Source organism: Sus scrofa, chromosome 4 (genome assembly GCF_000003025.6).
Source record: "Sus scrofa isolate TJ Tabasco breed Duroc chromosome 4, Sscrofa11.1, whole genome shotgun sequence".
Classification (NCBI taxonomy): Eukaryota; Metazoa; Chordata; class Mammalia; order Artiodactyla; family Suidae; genus Sus; species Sus scrofa.
This window is the reverse complement of record NC_010446.5, coordinates 35512021-35538049: the sequence shown is the minus strand read 5'-3', so window position 1 is coordinate 35538049 and position 26029 is coordinate 35512021. Positions and strand designations below refer to the sequence as shown.

Here is a 26029-nt window from a genome sequence, read left to right as displayed (position 1 = left end):
TTCTGCAGGAAGGTATTCTTTTTCTTGCCTTTGGGTTTTAGATCTGCCTCCTACTTAATTTTAATTTTTTTTTTTTTTTTTTGCTTTTTAGGGCTGTGCGTGCTGGCTATGGAAGTTCCCAGGCTAGGGGTCAAATTGGAGCTGCAGCTGCCAGCCTATGCCACAGCCACAGCAACGCCAGATCTGAGCTGTGTCTGTGACCTACACCACAGCTCACAGCAACAGTGGATCCTTAACCCACGGAGTGAGGCCAGGGATTGAACTGCATCCTCATGGAGTTGTCCGTCGGGTTCACTACTGCTTAGCCATGACGGGGAACTTCCTGTCTCCTACTTAACCAAGGGGTCCTGGAGCTTCTGTTTCTGCTGGACACAGTCGCCTTGGTTGTTCATATAGCTTCTGTCCCGTCTCATTCCCATGGGTCAGTAGGGAAAGAAAATGGTACCTGAGAGTGTTGGCGCCATTGGCAATAGTTTCAAGGTGGAAAGTTGTCACACAGCTTCATCTGGAGGTTTCAACAAGCTTCTCCCTGCTCCTTTCCCAGTTGTCTCCTTTCAGAGGGTCTTGCTGAATTTATCTACCATTTTGTTTTCAGTTCTGTTTTTCTTCACTGCTAGGAATATTTAGTTCTAGCTCCTTCTTCCACTCACCCTACCCTCTGGCTGGATCAGAGTACCCAGGACAAGGATGGCAGGCAGTGTCCAGACAGCTGCCACAATAACCCCCCAAAATTGCAAAAGCCACCAGGACAAAAGGACTATACTATTGTTCCAGTGGAGTCTTTCTGGCAGAGAAATCAGGCTGCTCAGTGTGTTTGATTGAGCTCTGTATTGGGTATGAGTCTAACATATTGAGGGAATCTGTATAATTATGAAAAAAATGCTCACTTTCCTCAGAGACAAGGCCAACAAAGCAGACAAGGATTGAAAAAAGCAAATGATAGAAAAAGCACACCACTGATACTTGTCTTGTCTTTGGACTTCCAAATATATTTGCAGTAGACCGACAGCAGGTTCACAAGCGCTGTAGCTGAGTGGCAATGACCTCTTAAAAGGTTTTCTGCCTCTTGTAACCCCACCTCCCTTTCTAACAGGCTTGGCACAAGTTTGGCCAGCATCTGCGGGGTGTGACCGAGGTTGGGAAATAGAACTGTAGATTTCATGCAGTGATGCTACCAGGTAGGAGAGACAAGGCATCTTGGGTTCCCCAGCATCCTGTGACCCTGTCACATGGCCAGCAGTAGAGTAGATGTGTCTGTAGAGTCCTAGATGTTCTAGAACTTCCAGGCTTAAGTTGGTTGTCTGTATTCACAGTACCGGTCATCCCCTACGATTCTGTGCTTTGTCTACAGTATAGCATGGTCCTCTCTGAGCTGTCCTGCACATCCTCCCCCAAAGTGGAGACACCCGCATTAACTTTTGCCCTGCTCCAAAAGAAGACTTACTGTATTCATATGACTTTTCCCATTATAAAACCAGAAATAGGATTTTTTAAAAAATTACTCAATGAATTATATTACATTTATAGTTGTACAACAATCATCACAACCCAATTTTATAGCATTTCCATCTCAAACCCCCAGCACATCCCCCACCCCACAACCTGTTTCATTGGAAAACCATAGGTTTTTCAAAGTCTGTAACTCACTATCTGCTCTGCAAAGAGGTTCATTTTATCCTATTTTTAGATTCCACATGTAAGTGATAGCATATGATGTTGGTGTCTCACTGTCTGACTGACTTCACTTAGCATGACAATTTCTAGGTCCATCCATGTTGCTGCAAATGCAGTTATTTCTTCCCTTTTAATGACTGAGTAATATTCCATTGTGTATATGTACCACTTCTTCTTGATCCACTCCTCTGTCGATGGACATTTAGGTTGTTTGCATGTCTTGGCTATTGTACATAGTGCTGCAGTGCACATTGGAGTACATGTATCTTTTCTAGTCATGTTTTCTCTGGTTAGATGCCCAGGAGTGGGATTGCTGGATCAAATGGCAATTCTATTTTTAGTTTTCAGAGGAACCTCTCTACTGTTTTCCACAGTGGTTGCACCAATTTACATTCCCACCAACAGTGTAAGAGGCTTCCCTTTTCTCCGTGCCCTCTCCAACACTTATTTTTTGTAGACTTTTGGATGATGGCCATTCTGGCTGGTGTAAGGTGGTACCTCAGAGTGGTTGTGATTTGTACTTCTCTAATAATGAGTGATGTTGAACATCTTTAGAAATACGGTTTTGTGAGTGGTGCCCACATGTGTCTCCTCATCTCTTGGTACTGTCTCTCCTCTTGTGTTTGGTCCTAAGAATGTAACCATTCTGCAGGCTCCTGTTCCTTTCTAGGACATTTCTGCCAGCATCTGCCTCCCTGCTATTCACCCAAACAACAGACTATCTTTCTATCAGCGTCCCTTCAATATAGAATGATTCACTCTTAGCCGATGACAGCTACCTCTACATTTTTGAGATTATTTTGTGTTTCTTCTCTTTTCTGCCAGACCAGAAAGACTCTTAAGTTCTTGTCATTTCTCCTAAAGTCTGATGGGGGAGGTAATGATTTATCTCAAAGGGTGTTCCTAAGCTGGTATTCAAGCTACTTTTGTAAATGTGGGTGAAACCAAACTTCACTTAAAAATTGCTTAGGAGGAGTTCCCGTCGTGGCGCAGTGGTTAACGAATCCGACTAGGAACCATGAGGTTGCGGGTTCGGTCCCTGCCCTTGCTCAGTGGGTTAAAGATCCGGCGTTGCCGTGAGCTGTGGTGTAGGTTGCAGACGCGGCTCGGATCCCGCGTTGCTGTGGCTCTGGCGTAGGCCGGTGGCTACAGCTCCAATTCAACCCCTAGCCTGGGAACCTCCATATGCCGTGGGAGCCGCCCAAGAAATAGCAACAATAACAACAACAACAACAAAAGACAAAAAGACAAAAAAAAAAAAAAAAAAAAAAGAATGGAAAAAAAAAATTGCTTAGGAGTTCCTGCTGTGGCACAGTGGGATGGGTGGCATCTCTGCAGTGCCAGGACACAGGTTCCATCCCCCGCCCGGCACAGTGGATTAAAGGATCTGACACTGCCGTGGTTGAGACCTAGGTCACCCTGTGGCTTGGGTCTGATCCTTGACCTGGGAATTCCAGATGCTGCGGGGCGGCCAAAAAAGAAACAAATGATGCTTGGAAATTATCGTAATGGTTTCAGTTAAGGGTCTTATTAAATAAGCCAGTAGGCAGAGCTTCAGTTTTATAAATAAGTAAACCCAAAAATGAAATGAAATACCTCAAATACTTGCCTCAATATCATTTATTGGAAGAGAAATTTTTTCTGTTCCCATCTCTCCTTCTTCCCTCCCTCCATCCCTCTCTCCTTTCCTTCTTTTCTTTCTTCGTTCTTCCTTTAAAATTTCTTTACATGTACATCATTTACACATGCATATAATTTATATAAATGCATAAATGCAATCATATTCTACACAATGTGTTTTTACTCCTTCCTTTCCTTCCCCCTTCCTTTCTTCCTTCCTTCTTTCTTTCTTTTTTTTTTTTTCTTTTTCATTTTTTGACTGCAGCATGCAGCAGCTTGATCTGGGATCTCAGGTCCCAGACCAGGGATTGAACCTGGGTGGCAGCAGTGAAAGCATAGATTCCTAATCACTAGACCACCAGGGAACTCCCCTTTCTTTCCTTTTCTTGCCCCTTCTCTGCACCCTACTCCCCTTCATTCACCTCAGATCCCCCCCCACTGAACCCTAAGTGTATGTATATATGTATATATTCATAACATATACAATTTTAAAATTAATTTTTTAACTTTAAGAGTAGATCTATGAGTTCCTGTCATGGCGCAGAAGAAACGAATCCGACTAGGAACCACGAGGTTGTGGGTTCGATCCCTGGCCTTGCTCAGTGGGTTAAGGATCCAGTGTTGCCGTGAGCAACAGCTCCAACTAGACCCCTAGCCTGGGAACCTCCATATGCTGCCAGTGTGGCCCTAAAAGGACAAAAGACAAAAAAAAAAAAAAAAAGGGATATCTAAAGCCAGAGGAATGACTGAATACTTTTGACTGTTGTTTCTAGAAGAGGGAAAACAAGTATGCAGATGATTCTTATTTTCCAGACAGTGTTTTCAGAAGTCCATCTAAATTCTATAAGGCAAACTAAAGTTTAAATGGTGTTTGTTGTTTCTAGCATTTTTTTTGTTTGTTCGTTTGTTTTTGTTTTGTCTTTTTGCCTTTTCTAGGGCCACTCCCGAGGCATATGGAGGTTCCCAGGCTAGGGGTCTAATTAGAGCTGTAGCTGCCAGCCTATGCCAGAGCCATAGCAACTCGGGATCCGAACTGCATCTGCGACCTACACCACAACTCACGGCAACACTGGATCCTTAACCCACTGAGCAAGGCCAGGGACCAAACCCGCAACCTCATGGTTCCTAGTTGGATTCGTTAACCATTGCGCATTCATTAACCCCTCTAGCATTTTTGTTTTATGTCAGATTTGTTATATAGCAAAACCCATTCATTTGCCCCATTTTGTTTTATGGGAGGGATGTCTTGTATAATCAGCGTGTTTAGTGTGGACATTGTATTGGCTCTCCTGTTACTTCCTTGTATAATCTTCATGGGTCTCTGATGTATTGGCTGTCTGTCACAGATGGAGTTGGATCCTATGGTTTTTACCATTGACTATTTCTGCTAATTTTGGAGAAAATAGGCTCACATGCTATGGGAGCTTACACATTGAGACATAGGACATAATATCCACTTGCATAAAGACAGAAATGAAGATTTTTATCTAAATAAAGAATAAAGTGTAAAATATTGAATGTCTTCAGATAAAGAAAAGGGCTATGTGCTCTTAAGGGAGACCCTATGAAAATGGTATTTTTTTCATTAGGTAGAAAATAATCCGTAATTTATTTCTCTCCTGGACCATTTCAGTAGCCTCTTTCTTTTTTTTTTTTTTTTGTCTTTTTGTCTTTTGTTGTTGTTGTTGTTGCTATTTCTTGGGCCGCTCCCGCGGCATATGAAGGTTCCCAGGCTAGGGGTCCAATCGGAGCTGTAGCCACAGGCCTACGCCAGAGCCACAGCAACGCAGGATCCAAGCCACGTCTGCGACCTACACCACAGCTCACGGCAACGCCGGATCGTTAACCCACTGAGCAAGGGCAGGGACCGAACCCGCAACCTCATGGTTCCTAGTCGCATTCGTTAACCACTGCGCCACCACGGGAACTCCAGTAGCCTCTTTCTTGATCTCCTAGTACCACTCCCCCCACCACCCGGCCCCGCCAGCCCCCCTCCAATCCATTCAGTGCAGCCAACCTGCTCTTTTTGAAACACACATTTGATCAAGTTGAGCGGTTGCTAAAGACCCTGCCTGCCTTTCCCATGCATGTAGAATCAAATTTAAAATCCTTACAGTGAATTACAAATCCTTGCATCATCTGGCCTCTGTCTCTCTCTTAAGCTTCATCAGGCATTGCTTTCTTCCTTCTTGGAACATTTATGGTCCGGCTACACTGCCCTTCATTGTGGACGAAGGTCCACACTGCCTCGGGGACCTGGCACATGCTGTTCCTGTCATGCACTCCTTTACCTCTCCTTGTCTTTTTCTCTAATTCTTCCTCCTTGCAGTCTCAGTGTAAGTATCACTTTCCCACTAATCCACTGGTAAGCAGCCCAGTTCAGTCTCAATTAGATCAGTGTTAGTCTGGGCTCTCTGAGCTGGAGACTCCAGGATGGGATTAAACATTAAAAAGATTTTATTAATTTTTTTTGCTCTTGAGTGCCGCACCTGTGGCACATGGAAGTTCCCAGGCTAGGGGTCGAATTGGAGCTACAGCTGCCGGCCTACAGCACAGCCACAGCAACGTAGGATCTGAGACTTGTCTGTGACCTATAGCACAGCTCACTGTAAAGCCGGATCCCCGACTCACTGAGCATGGCCAGGCGTTGAAGCCGCATCCTCATGGATACTAGTGGGATTCGTTGCCACTGCATCACAACGGGAACTCCCAACATGCAAGGATTTTAACCGGGGAACCATTTCAGTGAAAACAGGGAGGGACCTGTTAGAGATAGAAAAGACTGTGCGCTCACTCTCCAAGGCTGATCCCCGAGGGATGGAGAGAGAAGGCCTACTGAGCAGAAGCCTCCGAGACTGTCCAAGTCTGTGGAAGGTTCAGCAAGGGCCTTGGGGGTCTTGGAGCTAGGGTGAGCCATCAGCGGAGTCCCCTGCCTTCCCAGATGGGGCCTCCCGTCATAGTCCTGCCAGGTGCAGTCACTGCCTAGGAGCCCTGAGGAAGTGTGGCCTCCACCCCCATGTGTTTGATTGCAAGCCTGCAGTGGGGTCCTTGATCATTCAAGGACAATGAGGTGTTCATGGCCATCACAGGATCCCCAGGATGTATTTTCTTGTAGCGTCCCAGGCTTTTTCTTCATCAGCACTTATCTTTTTTTCAGTCTTTTAAAAAATTACTCAATGAATTTCATTACATTTATAGATGTACAACAATCATCACAACCCACTTTTATAGCATTTCCATCCCAAACCCTCAGTGCATCCCCCCACCCCCCAACCTGTCTCCTTTGAAAACCTTAGGTTTTTCAAAGTCTGTGAGTACAAAGTACAAAGTCTGTTCTGCAAAGAAGTTCATTAACACTTACTGCACCTGCAATTGTGTGCCCACCTGTAACAGCTTCACTAGGGTACTGGGGGTCTGTCTTTTTATCATTGTATCCCAGTATTCAGAGCAGTACCAGCCCACAATGGACATTCAAAGCCTGTTGAATCAATTATTATTTTTTTAGGGCCACACCAGTGGCACATGGAGGTTCCCAGGCTAGGGGTTGAATCAGACCTGTAGCCGCTGGCCTACACCACAGCCACAGCAACGCCAGATGCGACCTACACCACACTCACGGCAATGCCGGATCATTAACCCACTGAGCAAGGCCAGGGATCAAACGTGCATCCTCATGGATGTTAGATTAGTTTCTGCTGCGCCACAATGGGAACTCTGAATCAATTATTTTTTAAATTTCCAAGATTGATAAATCAAAGTACCTCCATTATATAAAAATCCATACACTCCATGATATAATATTCTATTATGTTTTGATACCTGGATTCACATATCTAAGAATCAGAGCCCATTATGATAGGAGGACCTCAAAGTGTGAGGCTAGGATGAGATTTCTGTTATCTTCTAGAGGAGGCTCTGGTGATAAGATGACTTGAGTGAATGAATGAATGAGCAAATGCCAATAGCTCAATCAACACTGCACCTAGGTCAATTCCTACTGCACATTAGGAGCTCAAGAGCGGTTTGCTCAGTTGAAGGGGAGGGAACCTTTTGCTCGAAGATGTGTAGAATTTCCACTTCATTCTCAAACAGAAGAGTGTTTGTGTGTCCGATAAGCATTTCAAATTAGCCAATAGTGTACGTGTCTTCCAGCAACTTGTCCTCTAATCAATTTGATGTTAATAAAGATACTAAGGAAATGGCATGATTACCTGGACCTCAATTTCCCCATTTGTAAGACAAGAAGATTGGAGAGTCATTGCGATGATTTCTTTGAGCACTTAATGTGCGACGATTCTATTCCTAAATACAAAAGCAATTTGTGTCTCAGACCATTGGCAATCCTTGTAAGTACTCATCACATAGAGATTATAACTAACTCGATTTGGAATTTAAATTGCATAAAATATAAGGTGCTTTTTTGAGTCTCATTGCTTTTCTAAGCAGGCCTCTTTGGTCATAAAGGGGAAGGGTCCACAGTGTAGAAATCTATTTTTAGAAGAAATCAAAGGGGGGAGAGAGAAAGGCACTCAGTAGAAGCTTTGGGCTTTGGAGCAGGCAGTTGTATAAACGTTGCTGTGATCTGCTTTTCCGTGTGGAACAGAGAAAGGGAAATAAGAGTTCTAGATGCTGGAGTTCTCGTCGTGGCACAGTGGTTAACGAATGCGACTAGGAACCATGAGGTTGCGGGTTCGGTCCCTGCCCTTGCTCAGTGGGTTAACGATCCGGCGTTGCCGTGAGCTGTGGTGTAGGTCGCAGACGTGGCTTGGATCCTGTGTTGCTGTGACTCTGGCATAGGCCGGCAGCTGCAGCTCTGATTGGACCCCTAGCCTGGGAACCTCCATATGCTGCGGGAGCGGCCCAAGAAATAGCAAAAAGACAAAAGAGTTCTGGATGCCGTAGAGAGGAGAGGACCCCCGCTTACTCCTCCGTCCAGCCCTTCTCCATCAGCTTGATGGTCTTTGCTTGAAGTCCTTCACATTTTATAAGTAAACTCATAGGAGAATTGAAGGCAAGTCACTCACAGTTTAACCTCCAAAAGTGGACTTTTTATATTTCTTTTCTGTTTTATAACTGTATTTACTCACTTGTTAACTCGTTTGTGTTAATATGGTTGATAGGATAGTCATCCATACTCAGCTGTTTAGTAGAATGTCCCTCCATTTGGGTTATCTGAAAATTTTTTCATGTTTAGCCTGGGGTTGTGGATTTTTGGAAAGAAGACCACATGGGTGAAATGCCCTCATCACATTATCTCAGGGTGTGCTTGACGTCACTGGTGATATTAACCTCCATCACTTTATTAAGATATTGGCTGCCAGGTTTCTCCTTTTTTTTTGGTCTTTTTAGGGCTATACCTGTGGCATGTGGAAGTTCCCAGGCTAGGGATCAAATCAGAGCTGTAGCCACTGATCTATGCCACAGCAACCCAGGATTCTGAGCTGAGCCGAGGCTGCAACCTACAATATGGCTCATAGCAACACTGGATCCTTAACCCACCGAGCAAGTCCAGGGATCGAACCTGCGTCCTCATGGATACTAGTCAGATTCATTTCCACTGAGCCATGATGGGAACTCCCAACTTTTGTCTTTCTCTCATGTCTTTACTTTGTTAATTTATGTTTTTATATTTTTAGTATATTCTTCTTTCTTCGGGTTAGTTCTATTATTTTTTTCTAGTATATTGCATGCTTAGCTCTTTAACTTTTAGCTTTTATCTGCTTCTAGTATAAGCATTTAAAATTATGAAATTTACCTCAAGGTAAATTTATCTATATCCCATATATAGGATGTATGTTATTATTTTTATTTTTTGGCTGTGCCTACGGCATGCAGAAGTTCCTGGGCCAGGAACCCAAGAACCCACACCACAGCAGGGACAATGCCAAGTCCTTAACTGTTAGGCCACAAGAGAATTTCCAGTTTTAATTTTTAAAAATTCCCTTATTATTTTTGACCTATGAATATTTGAAAGAGTATTTCATAATTTATAAACATAGAGTGTTTAAAATGCATCTTTTTTGTTATTGGCTTAAAATTTAATTATATTATGATCGGAGAATTTAGTCTACATCATAAGAATTCTTTGAAATGGATGGTCTTGCTTAATGGTTTGATACAGGGTTTATTTTTTTTATTTATCATGGGTGCTTAAAAAGAATGCTACTTTCTTTTTAAAATTCAGTTTGAGGAATTCCCTAGAGATGCAAGAGGGTTAAGGATCCGGCATTGCCACTGTTGTGGCTTGAGTCGCTGCATGGCACAGGTTGTATCCTTGGCCCAGGAAATCAGGCTTTCCATGGACTTGGCCAAAAAAAAAAAAAAGAAAAAAATCAGTTTGGAAAAACATCTTTCTTTAAAGGTAAGGTAACTCATTTTCACTCATTGCAATGCTGAAATTGTAAGGTCTTTTCTTATGTTATCATTTTAATTTTTGCCTACTTTGGTTTCATTTATCAGTATTTGTCTTTTCTATTGCTTTTCTTTAGCGATTTTCTAGAACTGTTCTCAAATTGTCCTCACAATCCCTTATACTCTTAAATTATTGAAGTTCCTAAAAAGTTTGTGTTTTGGGTTATTTATATACATCTATTATAATTTATCATACTAGAAATTATATATATATATATATATATATATATATATATTTTTTTTTTTTTTTTAGGGCCTCACCCATGACATATGGAAGTTCCCAGGCTAGGGATTAATTTAGAGCTATGTAGCAGCTGGCCTACGCCACAGCCACAGCAACACCAGATCCAAGTCACGTCTGAAATCTACACCACAGCTCAGGGCAATGCTGGATCCTTAACCTACTGAGCAAAGCCAGGGATCGAACCCACATCCTTATGGATACTAGTTGGATTCATTACCACTGAGCCACCATGGGAACTCCTAAGATTAGAAATTTTAAAATTTGTGAGATTCAGCTAAAATAATAATTAGAAACCCATTGCATATTAACATAACATTTTAAGAATGAACACTAATTAAATTTTCCAAATCAAAGAATTTAGTGAGAAGAGTGCTATTGATTTATATCTTTATAATTCTCTTTAATGTCCGGCTTCATAGATGACAGCTGGGTTCTCATGTCTGCATAATTTAATCTGTTGCAAGATATTATTTTTGTTGGAGTATATTATGAAGAAAATCCTGCTTTACATGGATAGCCAGTTGGAAAAGGAAAACCTATTTTCATAGCCTTTTCAGATAATGGTAGATACTTTTCGATGCTGTGTCGACATTCGGCAGGTGATGGTTTCTTAAAGGTTAGCTGCAATGTGGAAACTGAAATCATACCATGAACTTTCTCTACTCTCTTACATTAAAATCCCTACGTGTGTCTTGCACTTTGAGTGGATCTTTTACCTTCGTGTGATTTTTGTAATGTCAGGCATTGACATTTGGAAATGTTGATTTACAGAATTATTCAGATTTTCCAAATGTTAATATGTTTCATGATGCATTAGCGAAAAATCCCATGCACTAATATACCCATCGGTCTCATCAGAAAATCCGACGGTATTAGGCAGTTGTCAACAGTGGCACAAGCAAGTTTTCAAAAGTTCTTAAGAGCTCAAATTTTATCATTGGCAACAAAGACTGTTAATTGTTTTCCTTCAAGTGATAGATTCACACTTGGTTTGTATTTGAGAAAATGTTGGCCAAACACCCAGCTCTGAAAACATAGCTTGTTGGTTTGTCATTCTATGAGAAAAGAGAGCCAGTTTGGTTTCAACTTAAGCAATCGCATGAGTGCTTTTCTCCGAGGCAATCATTGCTGTTCAGCAGAGCTGCTTTCTGTGTACTGCCCACTTTGTCACACGGAATATTAAAAAGGTGTGTACTCAACGTTTGAGATGAATAAAATTAGTATTTTAAACAACTGCCTCATTAAGGACATTAATTTTTTTGTCTTTTTAGGGCTGCACCTGGAGCATATGGAATTTCCCAGGCTAGGGGTAGAATTGGAACTGCAGCTGTCAGCCTATGCCACAGCCACAGTCACACCAGATCTGAGCCACATCTGTGACCTAGGAACCATGAGGTTGCGAGTTTGATCCCTGGCCTTGCTGAGTGGGTTAAGGATCTGGCGTTGCCATGAGCTGTGGTGTAGGTCACAGACTTGGCTCAGATCCCACATTGCTTTGGCTCTGGAGTAGGCCGGTGGCTATAGCTCCTATTAGACTCCTAGCCTGGGAACCTCCATTTGCCTCAGGTAAAGCCCTGGAAAAAGACCAAAAAAAAAAAAAAATTCTTTTAATTCAACATTTTATTATGGAAAATGTGAAAATACATAGATGTAGAATAGTCTAATGAGCCCAAATATATGAATCATTCAGCTTCATCAAATATCAACATTTTGCTGTGTTTTCCTACTACTGCCTCTCTCAGCTTTTAAAAACCAAATCCCAAACATCATATTCTTCTACCTATAAAAACTTTACTAAAATAAAGACTTTTAAAAGAAATTTAGGTTGAAGTACAGTTGATTTACAGTGTTGTGTTAATTTCTATAGTATAGCAAGTGATTCAGTTATTTGTATATTTAATTTATTGATATAGTTATTTTATATATTACATTTAATTAATATATAATTATATAGATTACATTTAATTTATTAACATACATTTATATAAACATTTATGCATAAACATTTGTTTTATATATTATATAAAATTTTAAAAATATAAAAATTTTTGAAAGTATATTTTTAAATGTAATATTTTTTAAAAATATTACATTTAAAAAAAGAATCTTTTTAAAAATATTCTTTTCATTTTGGTTTATCATAGAACATTGAATAGAGTTCTCTACTGTATAGTTCTCATGGTATAGGGCTATACGTAGGACCTTGTTTTTTATCCATCCTATATATAATAGCTTACATCTGCCAACCCCAGCCTCCCACTCTATCCCTCCCTCAACCCCTTCAGCAACCACAAATTTGTTGTCTATGTTTGTCTGTTTCCATTTAGTTAGCTAGGTTCTTTTGTGTCATTTTTTGCATTCCACGTATAAATGATATCATATGATATTTGTCTTTTTCTGACTGCCTTTAGTATGATAATTTCTAGTTGCATTCATGTTGCCATGAATAGCATTGTTTCATTCATTTTTATGGCTGTGTCGTACTCCATTGTATATATGTACCACATCTTTTTTTTTTTTTTTTCTTTTGCCTTTTTAGAGCTGTGCCCACGGCATATGGAGGTTCCCAGGGTAGAGGTCAAATCAGAGCTGCAGTTGCCAACCTACAGCACGGACACAGCAACGCCAGATCCAAGCTGCGTCTGCTATCTACACCATAGCTCACAGCAACGCCAGATCCTTAACCCACTGATCTCGGCCAGGGATTGAACCCTCATCCTCATGGATCCTAGTCGGGTTCGTTGACCACTGAGCCATGAAGGGAACACATGTACCACATCTTCTGTATCCGTTTATCTGTCAATGGACATTTAGGTTGTTTGCATGCCTTGTCTATTGTGAATAGTGCTGCAAGAACATAGGAGTGCATATATCTTTTTGAATTACAGATTTGTCTGGATATATGTCCAGGAGTGGGATTGCTGGATTGTAGTTCTATCCTTTCTTTTCTGAGGAATCTCCATATTGTTTTCCATAGTGGTTGTACCAGTTTACATTCCTACCAAGAATGTAGGAGGGTTCTGTTTTCTCCACACCCTCTCTAGCATTTGTTATTTGTAGACTTATAAATGATGGCCATTCTCATCAGCGTGACGTGGTACCTCATTGCAGTTTTTAGTTTTTTTTTTTGTCTTTTTGCCTTTTCTAGGGCCACACCCGTGGCGTATGGAGGTTCCCAGGTTAGGAGTTGAATTGGAGCTGTAGCCACCGGCCTACGCCAGAGCCACAGCAATGAGGGATCCGAGCCACGTCTGCGACCTACACCACAGCTCACGGCAATGCTGGATCCTTAACCCACTGAGCAAGGCCGGGTATCAACCCGAAACCTCATGGTTCCTAGTTGGATTCGTTAACCACTGAGCCAGGATGGGAACTCCCTCAATGTAGTTTTGATTTGCATTTCTCTCTTAGTGATGTTGAACATTTTTTGTGTTCCTATTGGCCATTTGTATTACTTCTTTGGAGAAAAATCAGTTTAGGTCTTCTGCTCATTTTTTCAGTTGGATTGTCTGTTTTTTTTGTTGTTGAGTTGTATGAGCTGTTTGTATACTTTGGAAATTAAGCCCTTGTTGGTCATATCATGTGCAAATATTTTCTCCCAATCTGTAGGTTGTCTTTGCATGTTGTTTACAGTTTCCTTTGCTTTTAAATTTGATTAGGTCCCATTGGTTTATTTTGTTTTAATTTCCCATACATTCTTTTTTTTTTTTTTTCTTCAAAAACTGGAAAAAATCCTTGCTTGGATCTTCCAGATTATGACTTTTTTTTTTTTTTCTCTCTCAGCACTTCTCTATTCAACTCTTACACAGAATTTAATTTTTATTACAGAAATTATGGAGTTTCCGTCGTGGCTCATTGGTTAACGAATCCGACTAGGAACCATGAGGTTGAGGGTTCGATCCCTGCCCTTGCTCAGTGGGTTAAGGTTCTGGCATTGCTGTGGCTCTGGTGTAGGCTGGCGTCAACAGCTCCGATTAGACCCCTAGCCTGGGAACCTCCATATGCTGTGGGAGCGGCCCAAGAAATGGCAAAAAAAAAAAAAAAAAAAAAAAAAAAAGACAAAAAAAAAAAAAAAAGACAAAAAATTGTGTATCTTGTTTTGTAACGATTTTTTTTCATAGTAGCCTACTTTGTATGCACAATATCTTCTTTTCAATATTATTTTCCGAATCCAATATTAGGTATTTTCCTCATCAGTAAGATATTTTGTTCATCTTGAGCCTTTTCTTTCATGCTGGGTTCCCTTAAATATCTGGTGATTCTTAGTTCTCCTATGAAAAATAAGAGTTAGACTGCTCCCCTTTCTGAGCTGGCAGGGTTTGTGAGCAGAGTCGCACTCACTCTTCCTAGGTCAGGCTATTCCATTCAGCGGGAGGAGTGGTCACATGTGCCGAGGGTACCTGGAAGATTCCTTTGCATAAGGACAAATGAGGTCCAAGGCGGGGAGTGGAGGCAGGACACATTGGAAGGTTTTCCTGTTGTTTTAAGCTGAGTTGTTTTTTACCCTTAGTTTCCATGTGATAGTTGGAAGTTACTCTAGGCATTTTAGTGCATTATTTATCTCTGGTCCAAGGCCCCCCAAAAGCAGACTCCTGTATTTAAGAAGTGAATGCTGTAGTTGGTTCCTATGAATGGCTTGGTTATAGATGCTGGAGACTGTGGGTTAGAGTTTTCTAGGCTGAGTGGGAAAACTAGTTCTCACTCCTGCCCTAACCCCTCCTGCTCCAGCACAGGTGCAGTCTTCTATCTTTGGTCTCTCCTCTATTCCAGTCTTCTGCCTTCTGGAATTGCACGAAACTTCTGTTTCCACATCGGCCACACGTTTCTATGTCTCTCACCTCAGGGAAATCTTTGAGGGGAAAAATAAACACATGAAATGGTTTTGAGATGGACGCAGCTTTTTCAGAGGCTTTATGTTTTGTGCTGGAGATTAGAGCATAATTTCCTCCAAAGACTGATTCTCTTCTTTTAATTTTAAAAATTGGTTTTCGAATTGACGTTCTTCTTTAAAAATTGTACTTTTGGTCATTTAATATTTCCTAATTATTTAATGTATATTTCTATCACATCAATGATTTAATATTTTTCCACAGGATATTGAAAAACAGATGGCCTCTGTGTCAAACAAAAAATGGATAAGGAGCAGTAGCTACTCCTCCCTGTATACAATTCACTTGTGTCCCTTGCCTACTATGGACCCTACCGAATATTTCAAGCACCTTGGAATTCTACAAATAACTTAAACACCATCTTTTTCTTCAAGGAGCTCATTGACTTCCCCTTTTCACAATTTCTCTAGAACTTTGAAGCTGGACATGATCTCATTTACTTCCATGTAATAATATCCCCTGTCATAGTGATCTCTTGTATGTGGCCTGTTTTCTGGTTGCCTCTTTTCAAGTAACTTTTTTTTTTTTTTTTCCCTGATTCTGAAAATAGAGCCTAGTCAAAAATTGGCCACAGAGAAGGATGCTTAAGAGCTCAGGCTCTGGGATGCAATGCTGGTCTAAGATGACTGCTACGTGACCCTGGTCGAGAAACTTAGCACTGTCTGCTCAGTGTCCCTCTGTTTGTAAAGGACATGATTACTTTGCCCAACTTTAAGGCTATAGCAAAAAATAAATGCGTTAACCCAGGTCAGGGGCTTAGAACACTCTCTGGGATGTGGTAGGGCCGCAATAATTATGTGTGAATTTATCTTCGAACACTATTTGAAAAGTGAAAAAGTAGAAAGAAGAAAATAAAAATTCACCTATTTGTAACGATTAACATTTCAGATTTTGATGTGCACACACACATTAACCAATTTTAGTTATTTTGTAGATTGTGAGCTCTACAAATGGTCTCCATTTAAAAAATTATTTTCTTGGCCTCTTTCTTCTACTTGCCATTATAATATCTTTCTCTGCATAGTTGTTTCTAGTGCTTGATGATGTGGCTTTCCAGTGTCTTATGTACCCCTAGTCCTCTCAGTCGGTCCTTGAGTACTTGGTAGGTGGACTAAGCATGCTTAGGGCTCTAGCAAAGCTAGGGCACTGGTGAGAGAGAGATTACACTTAAATCGATGGATCAGTAGTTTGTAGATGGATTTGCAGTTAATTCATCTAAAATAGAACTATCTTAATTTCAATAGACATAACTTCTGTTTTAACATTCATTATTTTTAGGGAGTTCCCATCGTGGCTCAGCCGTATGAACCCGGCTAGTATCCATGAGGATGTGGGTTTGAGCCCTGGCCTCACTCAGTGGGTTAAGGATCTGGCGTTGCTGTGAGCTGTGGTGTAAGTTGCAGACGTGGCTTGGATCCTGTGTTGCTCTGGTTGTGGCGTAGGCAGGTGGCTGCAGCTCTGATTTGATCCCTAGCTTGGGAACTTCCTTATGCTGCAAGTGTGGCCCTGAAAAGACTAAATAAATAAATAAATAAAATCATTATTTTTAAAAACTGCATTCTCTATGGTTGAGAGCATCACAATATTGGAACTAATCAAATCCTGTCTTAAATAGAACCATCTTCAGCATAAGATTATCATGATTATCCCAGGCTTTGGATTCATTTCTTTTCCTTTGACTTATATATGGATTAGGTCAAGGACAAAAGGTTAAAGGATAAGTGCTCAGTGTAGAAAATTCCTAATCAGTTTCAACCCGTGTTCTAACATGGAAAATATCTGCTATCTCTTGTGATTTGCCTCTGGCAAGCACTGAAAGGAGGGATATTCTTGAAAGTAGCTACTAGTGAAATGACTAACATCATTGGCATTTAAATTGTGACATTAACCCTGGTTAGGATGGTGGGTTCATTAGTTTCCATTTTGAAAGTCATATTTTTTGTTTGTTTTTTAAACAGCTGAACCTGCAGCATATGGCAATTCCTGGGCTAGGGGTTGATTTGGAGCTGCAGCTGCAGGCCTATGCCACAGCAACGCCAGATCTAAGCCTCTTCTGTGACCTACATTACAGCTTGTGGAAATGCTGGATCCTTAACCCACTGAGCAAGGTCAGGGATCGAACTCATATTCTCAAGGACACTCTGCCAGGTTCTTAACCTTCTGAGCCAATGGCAGCTCCCTGAAAGTCATAGTCTCTTGCCGGAGAAAATGGCAGGATTTCTGTAGTCTTTTTTTTTTGGTTTGGGAAGCTAAAGTGATTACATGTTAGTAACTAGCTACAGTTAATCAGCCCCGAGAAATTGAAGTGGATGAAGACTAAACTCCAAATGCTCAAGATTCAGCATCAGATGAGATATTCTATTTGGAAAATAGAATTCATACAATCTGAAGATAAAGGCGTGACTGTGGCGTAGGCCAGCAGCTGCAGCTCAGACTCGACCCCTAACCTGGGAACCTTACAGCACTGTTCTAAAGGAATAACTCAGATATTCACACATGCTGGTTCATTTACAGATCTTCAAGAAATAACAGAAGTGTTTCTTCTCTTTAGAACAAGTCTATTAATTGCCTCTGCTCAAAATCCAATAGTCTGTTCTCAGTTCTTATTTTCCTTGGATTTTCTTGGCCGTCTCTTACGTCTGTAAAATCTTGCCTTTCTTGGTGTCCAAGATACTGTACAAGGATGGTTCTCTGGGCCACAGAGATGAAGAAATGGAAGCTTAAAGACATAAAGTAACTCATCTAATTTCAACAATTGACAGAGCTGAGATTCAAAAAAGGTTTATTCAACTTCAAAACCATCCTCCCCCTCGATGAAGACAAAAATCTCTGCCCTAAATCCCAAAACAACCCTCTCCCAAACAAAAACCCGTGCCCCTCGAGGAAGTATTCAAAGCATGAATGATGAGAAATAGATTAAAATGGATAATGTGAAGTGGTAACTTCACTGTCTTGGGTTTTGCTTTGTGGTTCCAAGGGAAGTGGATTTCTATCTGGATTTGCTGACTGTTGCTACACATATTTTTAGGAGGTGAAGGTGTTAGGTGCTAAGTTTCCCACACTTCTCCCAGCAAAGCATTCCCTCTGCTGCGAGGCTCTTACTAATGCCCAGGAGCGTGGTAGGTTGTCTGTGTCGGGTGCTTTGGAGTTTGCTTGACTTGTTCCTTATGATCCCAATCACATGACTGCTCCACCTCTTTCACTATGTCAGCTGATGACTCACCTCTTTTTTTTCTCTTCCAACATCAACAAAATGAGGTAGTGGATTCAAGGAACAAATGGAAGGGGATAAAAAATTATGTGTGACCTAACAGGGCCTTAGCTTTGCTGTGAATACTCAGGTGCTCAACTCCTCCAAAGAAGAGCAGGGATCAGGTTTAGACCTGAGGTTTACAGTCCTGTGTTCAAGGCAACCCAAAACATTGCCTGCCTAAAGCTGCAGAAAGGGTATGTAAGAAGCTGCCCCGAGCAGGATTAGAAGAGCCATTCCTAAAGGACAGTGATGAAACCCACCTTCGGAAAGCGTTCCAAACTTCGGTCAAAACTGTTCTGTGAAACGTTGCTTTCTTGGCAAGTCTACATTTTTGCTCCGTCTACCAGAGAGGTTATTCTGTTTTTATCAAACCAAGCTTTATTCAACAGTGCTCTGTACCGGAGAGATTATAATCTATGAAGAAAAATCCACAGTCGTTATGAAGTTAAATGGAAACGCATAAAATTCCTTTGGCATCAAAAATACGGACAGAAACAGCTTGAGAGATTGGGTTTTGCCTGAATTTTTTTTTTTTTTTTTTTTTTTTGTCCATTGCTTAGGTGAGGATTCATCAACCATCTCATCCTAGAGGAAAGGTTGATGCCTTGAGATTTATGAGTGAATGTTTGTACCGGGAACAGATGGACTCAGGGAGGGAGTAGGGACTTGGAGGAAGATTCCAGGGAAAATCTCTCTAGTGAATCAGGACACTACTTAGTGTAAATCAAGCACTGGCTCTTATCCTTCAGCTTGGCGTTACTAAACTTTTGGAAATTAGCCAGTGTTGTAATGAATTACCCTTCCTCCCCACCCCCCAGCTTCTCGCAATCCTCATCTTTTTCAATGGTGAGGCCACTGCAAATAACACAAAGCTCTTCCTTCCTGTAGGACCGAGCCTTGTGGGACGTAAGCATGACATCTGGCCCACACAGGCAAAGATTACGGTTAAAAATCCTCTATTTCACCCTCTAAATGAAGGCTGCAGACCAGGCAGCCAGGCAGCCAGGGGAGCCTCGTAAATGACCTGGAGGGGTGGTGATGGCACTGCCACACATGGGTCCACTACCTCCGCCTTCTTGGTTCAGATCCGGCAATACTGGATCCTTTAACCCACTGTGTTGGGCTAGGGATCCAACCCGAACCTCCATGGTGACCCAAGACACTGGAATCAGATTCTTAAGCCACTTGCAGTTAGATTCTTAACCCACTGTACCACAGCGGGAACTCCAAAGGAATGTCTTTGGATGACCATCAAAGACTCTTAGTGGTTGAATTTCCACTGATCAGTATAGGTGTTACATCTGCGATCCTGTCATTGCCTGTGTCATGTTATTGTAAGTAGATATAGGGGTTTCTGAAATACAGTGTCTCACTGTCATTATTTGGTTTCATTTCAATGAACAAACCTGGGGAGCTGCTGAGGACTGTCGTGGTTTGTGGGTATTTAAGCACATCCAACATCCTCCTTAAGAAATTGCTTTGAGGGAGTTCCCGTCTTGGCACAGTGGTTAATGAATCCGACTAGGAACCATGAAGTTGCGGGTTCGGTCCCTGCCCTTGCGCAGTGGGTTAAGGATCTGGCGTTGCCGTGGGCTGTGGTGTAGGTCGCAGATGTGGCTGGGATCTCGCATTGCTGTGGCTCTGGCGTAGGCTGGTGGCTACGGCTCCGATTAGACGCCTAGCCTGGGAACCTCCATATGCCATAGGAGCGGCCCAAGAAATGGCAAAAAGACCAAAAAAAAAAAAAAAGAAATTGCTTTGATAGTCATTTGCTGCTGTATCGGACTTTAGCTTGGTCAGGATTGACTCCACCCCCTTTTGTCTCTACTTACCATTCTCCACTCTCTGCGACACTTTTTTTTTTTTATAACCTGTAGCGTCTATATACTTATAGTAAGATTCTGTGGCAACCCAGGACTCATACACAGTCTGTGTCATTCTTGTTGCTTCGTATCCCTCTTACCTGGCGCATCTGCAGTGTGTCTTGTTTGCAAAAACGAGGTTTCTTTTACCTTTTTAAACGAAAGGACTTGGTCATTCTATTTTTAGTTTTTTGAGGAACCCCCATACTCTCTTCCATAGTGGTTGCACCAATGTCCATTCCCACCAACAGCGTAAGACAGTTCCCTTTTCTCTGTACCCTCTCTAGCATGTATCATTGGTGGACTTTTTGATGATGGCCATTGTGGCTGATGTAAGGTCTAGCAATCCCACTCCTAGGCATCTATCCAGAGAAAACCATAATTCGAAAAGATAAATGCACTTCAATGTTCATTGCAGCACTATTTACAATAGCCAAGACGGGGAAACAAATATCCATTGACAGAGGAATGGATAAAGAAGTGGTACATATATACAATGGAATATTACTCAGCCATAAAAATAATGAAATAATGCCAGTTGTAGCAACATGGATGGAACTAGAAACTATCATACTAAATGAAGGGCGCCAGGCAGTGAAAGACAAACATCATATGACAGCACCTATATGTGGAATCTAAAAAAAAGGATACAAATGAACTTATTGGCAGAACAGAAACAGACTCACAGACTTTGAAAAACTTACAGTTAACAAAGGGGCCAGGTGGGGGGTGGTGAGAGGGATGGACTGGGGGTTTGGGATTGGCATATGCACCCTGAGGTATATGGAAGGATTTGCTAAGGGGGACCTGCTGTATAGCACAGAGAACTCTACCCAGTATTCTGTGATAGCCTATGTGGAAAAATAATCTGCAAGAGAATGGATATGTGTATGTGTACGGCTTTGTTGTACAGCAGAAATTATCACAACCTTATAAATTAACTATACTTCAATAAAACTTAAAAAAAAAAAGAAAACTAAAATGGAGTTCCTTTGGTGCCTAACAGATTACAAAACCAATTAGTATCCATGAGGATGTGGGTTTGATCCCTGGCCTTGCTCAGCAGGTTAAGGATCTGATGTTGCTACAAGCTGCAGTGCAGGTCACAGACTCGGCTTGGGTCTGGTGTTGCTGTGGTGTAGGTCTGCAGCTGCAGCTCCGATTTGACCCCTAGCCCAGGAACTTCTGTATGCCATGCGTGTTGCCCTAAACGGAAAAAAATAAAAAAAATTAAATGAGGGGACTTGGTCTATACTTGGGTAGCAATTATGGTGTAAATTAAACTAGAAAGAATAGTTTTTAATAGTCATTAACATTGATTAATGTATCACACATTCTTATACATTAGCACTCAGAGAGTTAAATGAAACCTCTTTCCAGGGGTTCATTCTAATATTTGTTAATGAAGAATGATCCAATGAAATGATTAGGTTCCAGGAGTGATTGGATACAAAAAGCCAAGGGTAAAGGGAACCAAATTTTGCTCCGTATACACCACCTTTTAAAGACCGTTACTACTTCCGATGGAAAGTAAAGAAATAAATTAGTGGCTTTATCAACGCAATGTGGCAGTCACGTTGGTTTTGGTTTTGTTTTTTGTTTTTTTGTTTTTTTGTTTTCGTTTTGTTTTTTTGCTCTTTCGGCCCATATCGGCGGCATGTGGAAGTTCCCAGGCTAGGGATCTAATTGGAGCTGCCGCTGCTGGCCTGCGGCACAGCCCCAGCAAGGCCAGATCTGAGCCACGTCTGCGACCTACACCACAGCGACGCAATGCCAGATTCTTTAACCCACTGAGCGAGGCCAGGGATCAAACCCGAATCCTCGTGAATACTAGTCGGATTTGTTACCACTGAACCACAACGGGAACTCCCAGTCGCTGTGGTTTTAATCTTCTCTTCTGGGGGGGTACAAATTCACCAAATAATGTGTGTAATCTTAGTAGGAAAAGGAATACTTCTCTGATAATGAAGCATACATCTCTCTTGCTTTCCCAGTAATAAACGTCTGGTGGCCTTAGTGCCCATGCCCAGTGACCCTCCATTCAATACCCGAAGAGCCTACACCAGTGAGGATGAAGCCTGGAAGTCGTATTTGGAGAACCCGCTGACGGCGGCCACCAAGGCAATGATGAGCATTAATGGTGATGAGGACAGCGCTGCCGCCCTGGGCCTGCTGTATGACTACTACAAGGTAGCTCCCCAGCCCTGCCTCCCTCCAGTTTCTGCCCCCAGGCCCTCCCGTCTCTGGTGGGTTCTTGGTCCCCAGCCAGAGAATGAATGCGATTTCCACACGTGCTGTGCGACCAGCCTCTTCCTGTCCTCATTGCCTCTCTGCTCTCCTGTCTCTGAAGCTCACCTGCATCATCCACCCAGAGGACGTGTTCATTCTGAGATGATTATTTCCACAACCTCTATCCACAAGCATACATTTTATCTACACATAATTCCTACCCCATAGCATGTTGTAAATTCTTGGCTGCTGTTTTTACTTTTTTACGTGTTTTGCTTTTTAGGGCCTTACTCTCGGCATATGGTGGTTCCCAGGATAGGGTTCCAATAGGAGCTACAGCTGCCAGCCTACACCACAGCCACAGCAGTGCCAGATGGGAGCCGCATCTGCCACTTACACTACAGCTCATGCAACACCAGATCCTTAACCCACTGAGCAAGGCCAGGAATTGAACCCACATGCTCATGGAGCCTAGCTGGGTTCCTTAACTGCTGAGCCACAACAGGAAGTGCCATTTTTACTTTTTGATTTTTGGTGAATAAAGAATATTACATTGTGTAGCTGTACCCTAATTTAGTCATTACTCCATTTGGGGGACTTTAGGCTGCTTTCAGATTTTCCATTTTATAAGAAACATCAGGGTTTCTAAATTTTTTCATTTTATAAGGAATATTCCAGTATTGCTTTTGTGGTAGACATTTGCAGCAATTCTAAAATCTAATTTTGTTACAATCCTGTCTCCATTTGTTTCAGTGGGTACAAAATATTTGTTTGGAAAAACTCTTAGAACAAAATGAATGTCATTCACTTGGATTGCAAAAATACCGCCACACAGTACCTTCAAAATCGGAGTGTTTCAGGAAATCCAACAGCAAACAATGGTGTGTCTCAACTAAAAAGGGCTTTATCTGGTCTGACCAGCTCTGTTAGAACCAGTGAAATGTAAAAAATCAAGAAGTATTTACTGAATGAGGATATTGATTGCCTAATATGATTGTTTATGCTGGAATTGGCATGAAGATGAGAATAGCCATGAAATCTACATAATAAAAACAAATAAATATAACAAAACAGAAACAGACTTACAGATATAGAGGGCAAACTAGTGATTACCAGTGGGGGAGGGAAGTGAGAAGAGGTAAGATTAAGCGTAGGGCTCTGAGAGGTCCATACTACTATGTATAAAATAAATAACCTCTAAGGATCTATTGTACAATGTAGGAAATAGAGCTAATATTTTATACCAACTATGCAAGTATAACTTTCAAAACCTGAGAATCACCATGTTGGATGCCTGAAGCTTCCATAACATTGTACATCAACTATAGCTCAATTTAAAAAATAAATGTGGAGTTCTCATCGTGGCACAGTGGTTAACGAACCTGAGTAGGAACCATGAGGCTGCAGGTTCGATTCCTGGCCTTGCTCAGTGGGTTAAGGATCCGGCGTTGCCGTGAGCTGTGGTGTGAGTCAAAGACACGGCTTGGATCTGGCATTGCTGTGGCTCTGGTGGAGGCTGGAGGCTACTGCTCCGATTAGACCCCTGGCCTGGGAACCTCCATATGCTGCGGGTGGGGCCCTAGAAAAGACAATGCATACATACATACATATATACATACATGCATAAGTAAATTGGAGTTCCTATTGGTGGCTGCTGCAGTGTCTGTGAGGATGTGGGTTCAATCCCTGGCCTCACTCTCAGTGGGTTAAGGATTCAGCATTGCCACAAACCATGGTGTAGTTTGCAGATGTGGTGGGGATCTGGTGTTGCTGTGGTTGTGGCGTAGGCTGGCAGCTGCAGCTCTGATTCAGCCCCTAGCCTGGGAACTTCCATAGGTTGCAGGTGTGGTCCTAAAAATAAAAAAAAATTAAAAGTAAATAAAAAGTTATAACTCCCCCCCCAAAAAAACCTTCCAAAATCTCCATTTGTAGCCTAGTCTGTAATTTCTTTGTCGAATGAATGTTTTCCAGGTTTATTTTACTAATTTAGGATATAAAATATTTAAAGGCAAAATATTTACATGATGAGAAACCACAGGGTATAATTTAGGATATAAAACATTTATAATGTGTTTGTCATTATATTTACATTTATGTTTTCTAAGACTATGCAGACTAGCCAAGTTACACGGTTCATTTATTTCCCACTAGCTTTACTATATTTTTTGCTTGGAACTTTAAAGGATCAGTCTTGTTTCCAAAAAGTCTGTGTCCAAATGGTCATTTTCAGGCGTTAGCCCTCTCGCTCACAATTTATATATGCTGGTATTGAAGTTAAAGCAAAGATAAATCTACCTTGAGGCTAGATGTTCTTTTCTGTAAAGAAAAATGTTAATTGGGGAGTTCCTATCGTGGCTCAGTGGTTAGTGAACCCGACTAGTATCCATGAGGATGCGGGTTCGATCCCTGGCCTTGCTCAGTGAATTAAGGTTCAGGTGTTGGAGTGAGCTGTGGTGTAAGCCGCAGATGCAGCTTGGATCCAGTGTTGCTGTGGCTTATGGTATAGCCAGCTGCTACAGCTCTGATTTGACCTGACCCCTAGCCTGGGAACCTCCCTATGCCACAGGGTGTGGCTCTAAAAAGACCAAAAAAAAAAAAAAAAAAAAAAAAGTTAATGGAAAAAAATAGAGAGTCTCTTTTTTTTGAGTATAAACTTTGGGAGGTCAAATTATTGTTAACATTTGCTGCCACACTACCACTTAAATTCTACAGACTTTGCATACCTCTTTGGAAGCAATAATTGATTCTTTTTGTAAAACATATCTCTTTTCCTCATTCCTAAGGTTGGCATCCATCACCCCTGAGGGGACAGTATAGAGAGGGGTGTGTGCGACTCAAGGCAGGACTCAAGAAGTGGTGGTTCCTGTCCTTGGAAACTGCAAAGCCATCTCTTATTATAATACTTGATCCATTTCAAAGTCTTTCCACCTATATTTTAAAAACTGTCACCTCAGGGTCAGTGTAGTGAATCCCATCAGGTTTTATATGTTACATTTTTGCCATCTAAGTGGGATTTACTCAAGGTCACAGGGCAGTCCTGTGTATTCCCAATGTCTATTTCATTACACTGTCTGTTCGTCTTCTTGGGCTGCCATGACACAATATCACAGTTCTGGAGGCCAGAAGTCCAACATCAAGGTGCTGACAGGGTTGGTTTCTGGTGAGGCCTCCCTTCCTGGTCACCTTCTTGCTGTGTCCTCACGTGGCATTTTCTCTGTGCACACACACTCCTGGTATCTCTTCCTCTTCTTAGAAGGGCATTGGTCCTATTGGATTAGGGCCAATAATCCCTCTTATGAACCGATTTAACCTTAATCACCTCCTTAAAGGCCCTGTCTCCAAATACAGTCACACTGGGGACTGGGGTTTTAACATACAAATTTTGGGGGCATACAATCCAGTCCACTAAGTGTTCATCAATGAAAAATGCCTTTTTTTGAATCCATTTGAAAATGGGTTCGAATTTTTAAAATATGCATTTAAGGCTACTTAGATAGTATCCATTATAAAAATAACCAAGAATCTGTCATAATTTAAGAACTCAAATTCTAGACCAGTTTTCCATTCAGTTCTAGCTACTTAGCAGTAGCACTCCAAAGTCATGTAACCTTTTGATTAATTTCAGGCACTTAGAAAAATGTGACAGATTCCATCAGTTCTTTTTAAAAGTGGTTTGATTTCTATAGCTTACTTAATTTTTTCCCCAAGGGAGCTGGTGGTTCATAATCATCTGATTCTAGCCCTAGTGAAAAATATACTTCCCTGGCAAGTTGTTTCCTATCTGTTCTATTGGCCTGGTACTGCTAGAAACCAACTGTTTGGTTTGTTTGTCCATCCATTTGCCCAT

At 41.6% G+C, this 26029-nt stretch overlaps 1 protein-coding gene across 6 annotated transcripts in view; it reads left to right on the top strand.

Annotated features, from left to right (window-relative positions):
• GRHL2 (grainyhead like transcription factor 2) overlaps window positions 1-26029 on the top strand; it is a 196607-nt gene that overhangs the window by 27345 nt on the left and 143233 nt on the right. For all 6 annotated transcript variants that reach the window (XR_002343689.1, XM_005662935.3, XM_021090600.1 and 3 more), the window contains exon 2: window positions 21948-22143. Coding sequence is in view for 5 of the 6 variants with exons in the window: in XM_005662935.3 (XP_005662992.2) it covers window positions 21948-22143 (196 nt within the window). In the remaining variant the exon portion in view is untranslated. The remainder of the gene's footprint in view (window positions 1-21947; window positions 22144-26029) is intronic.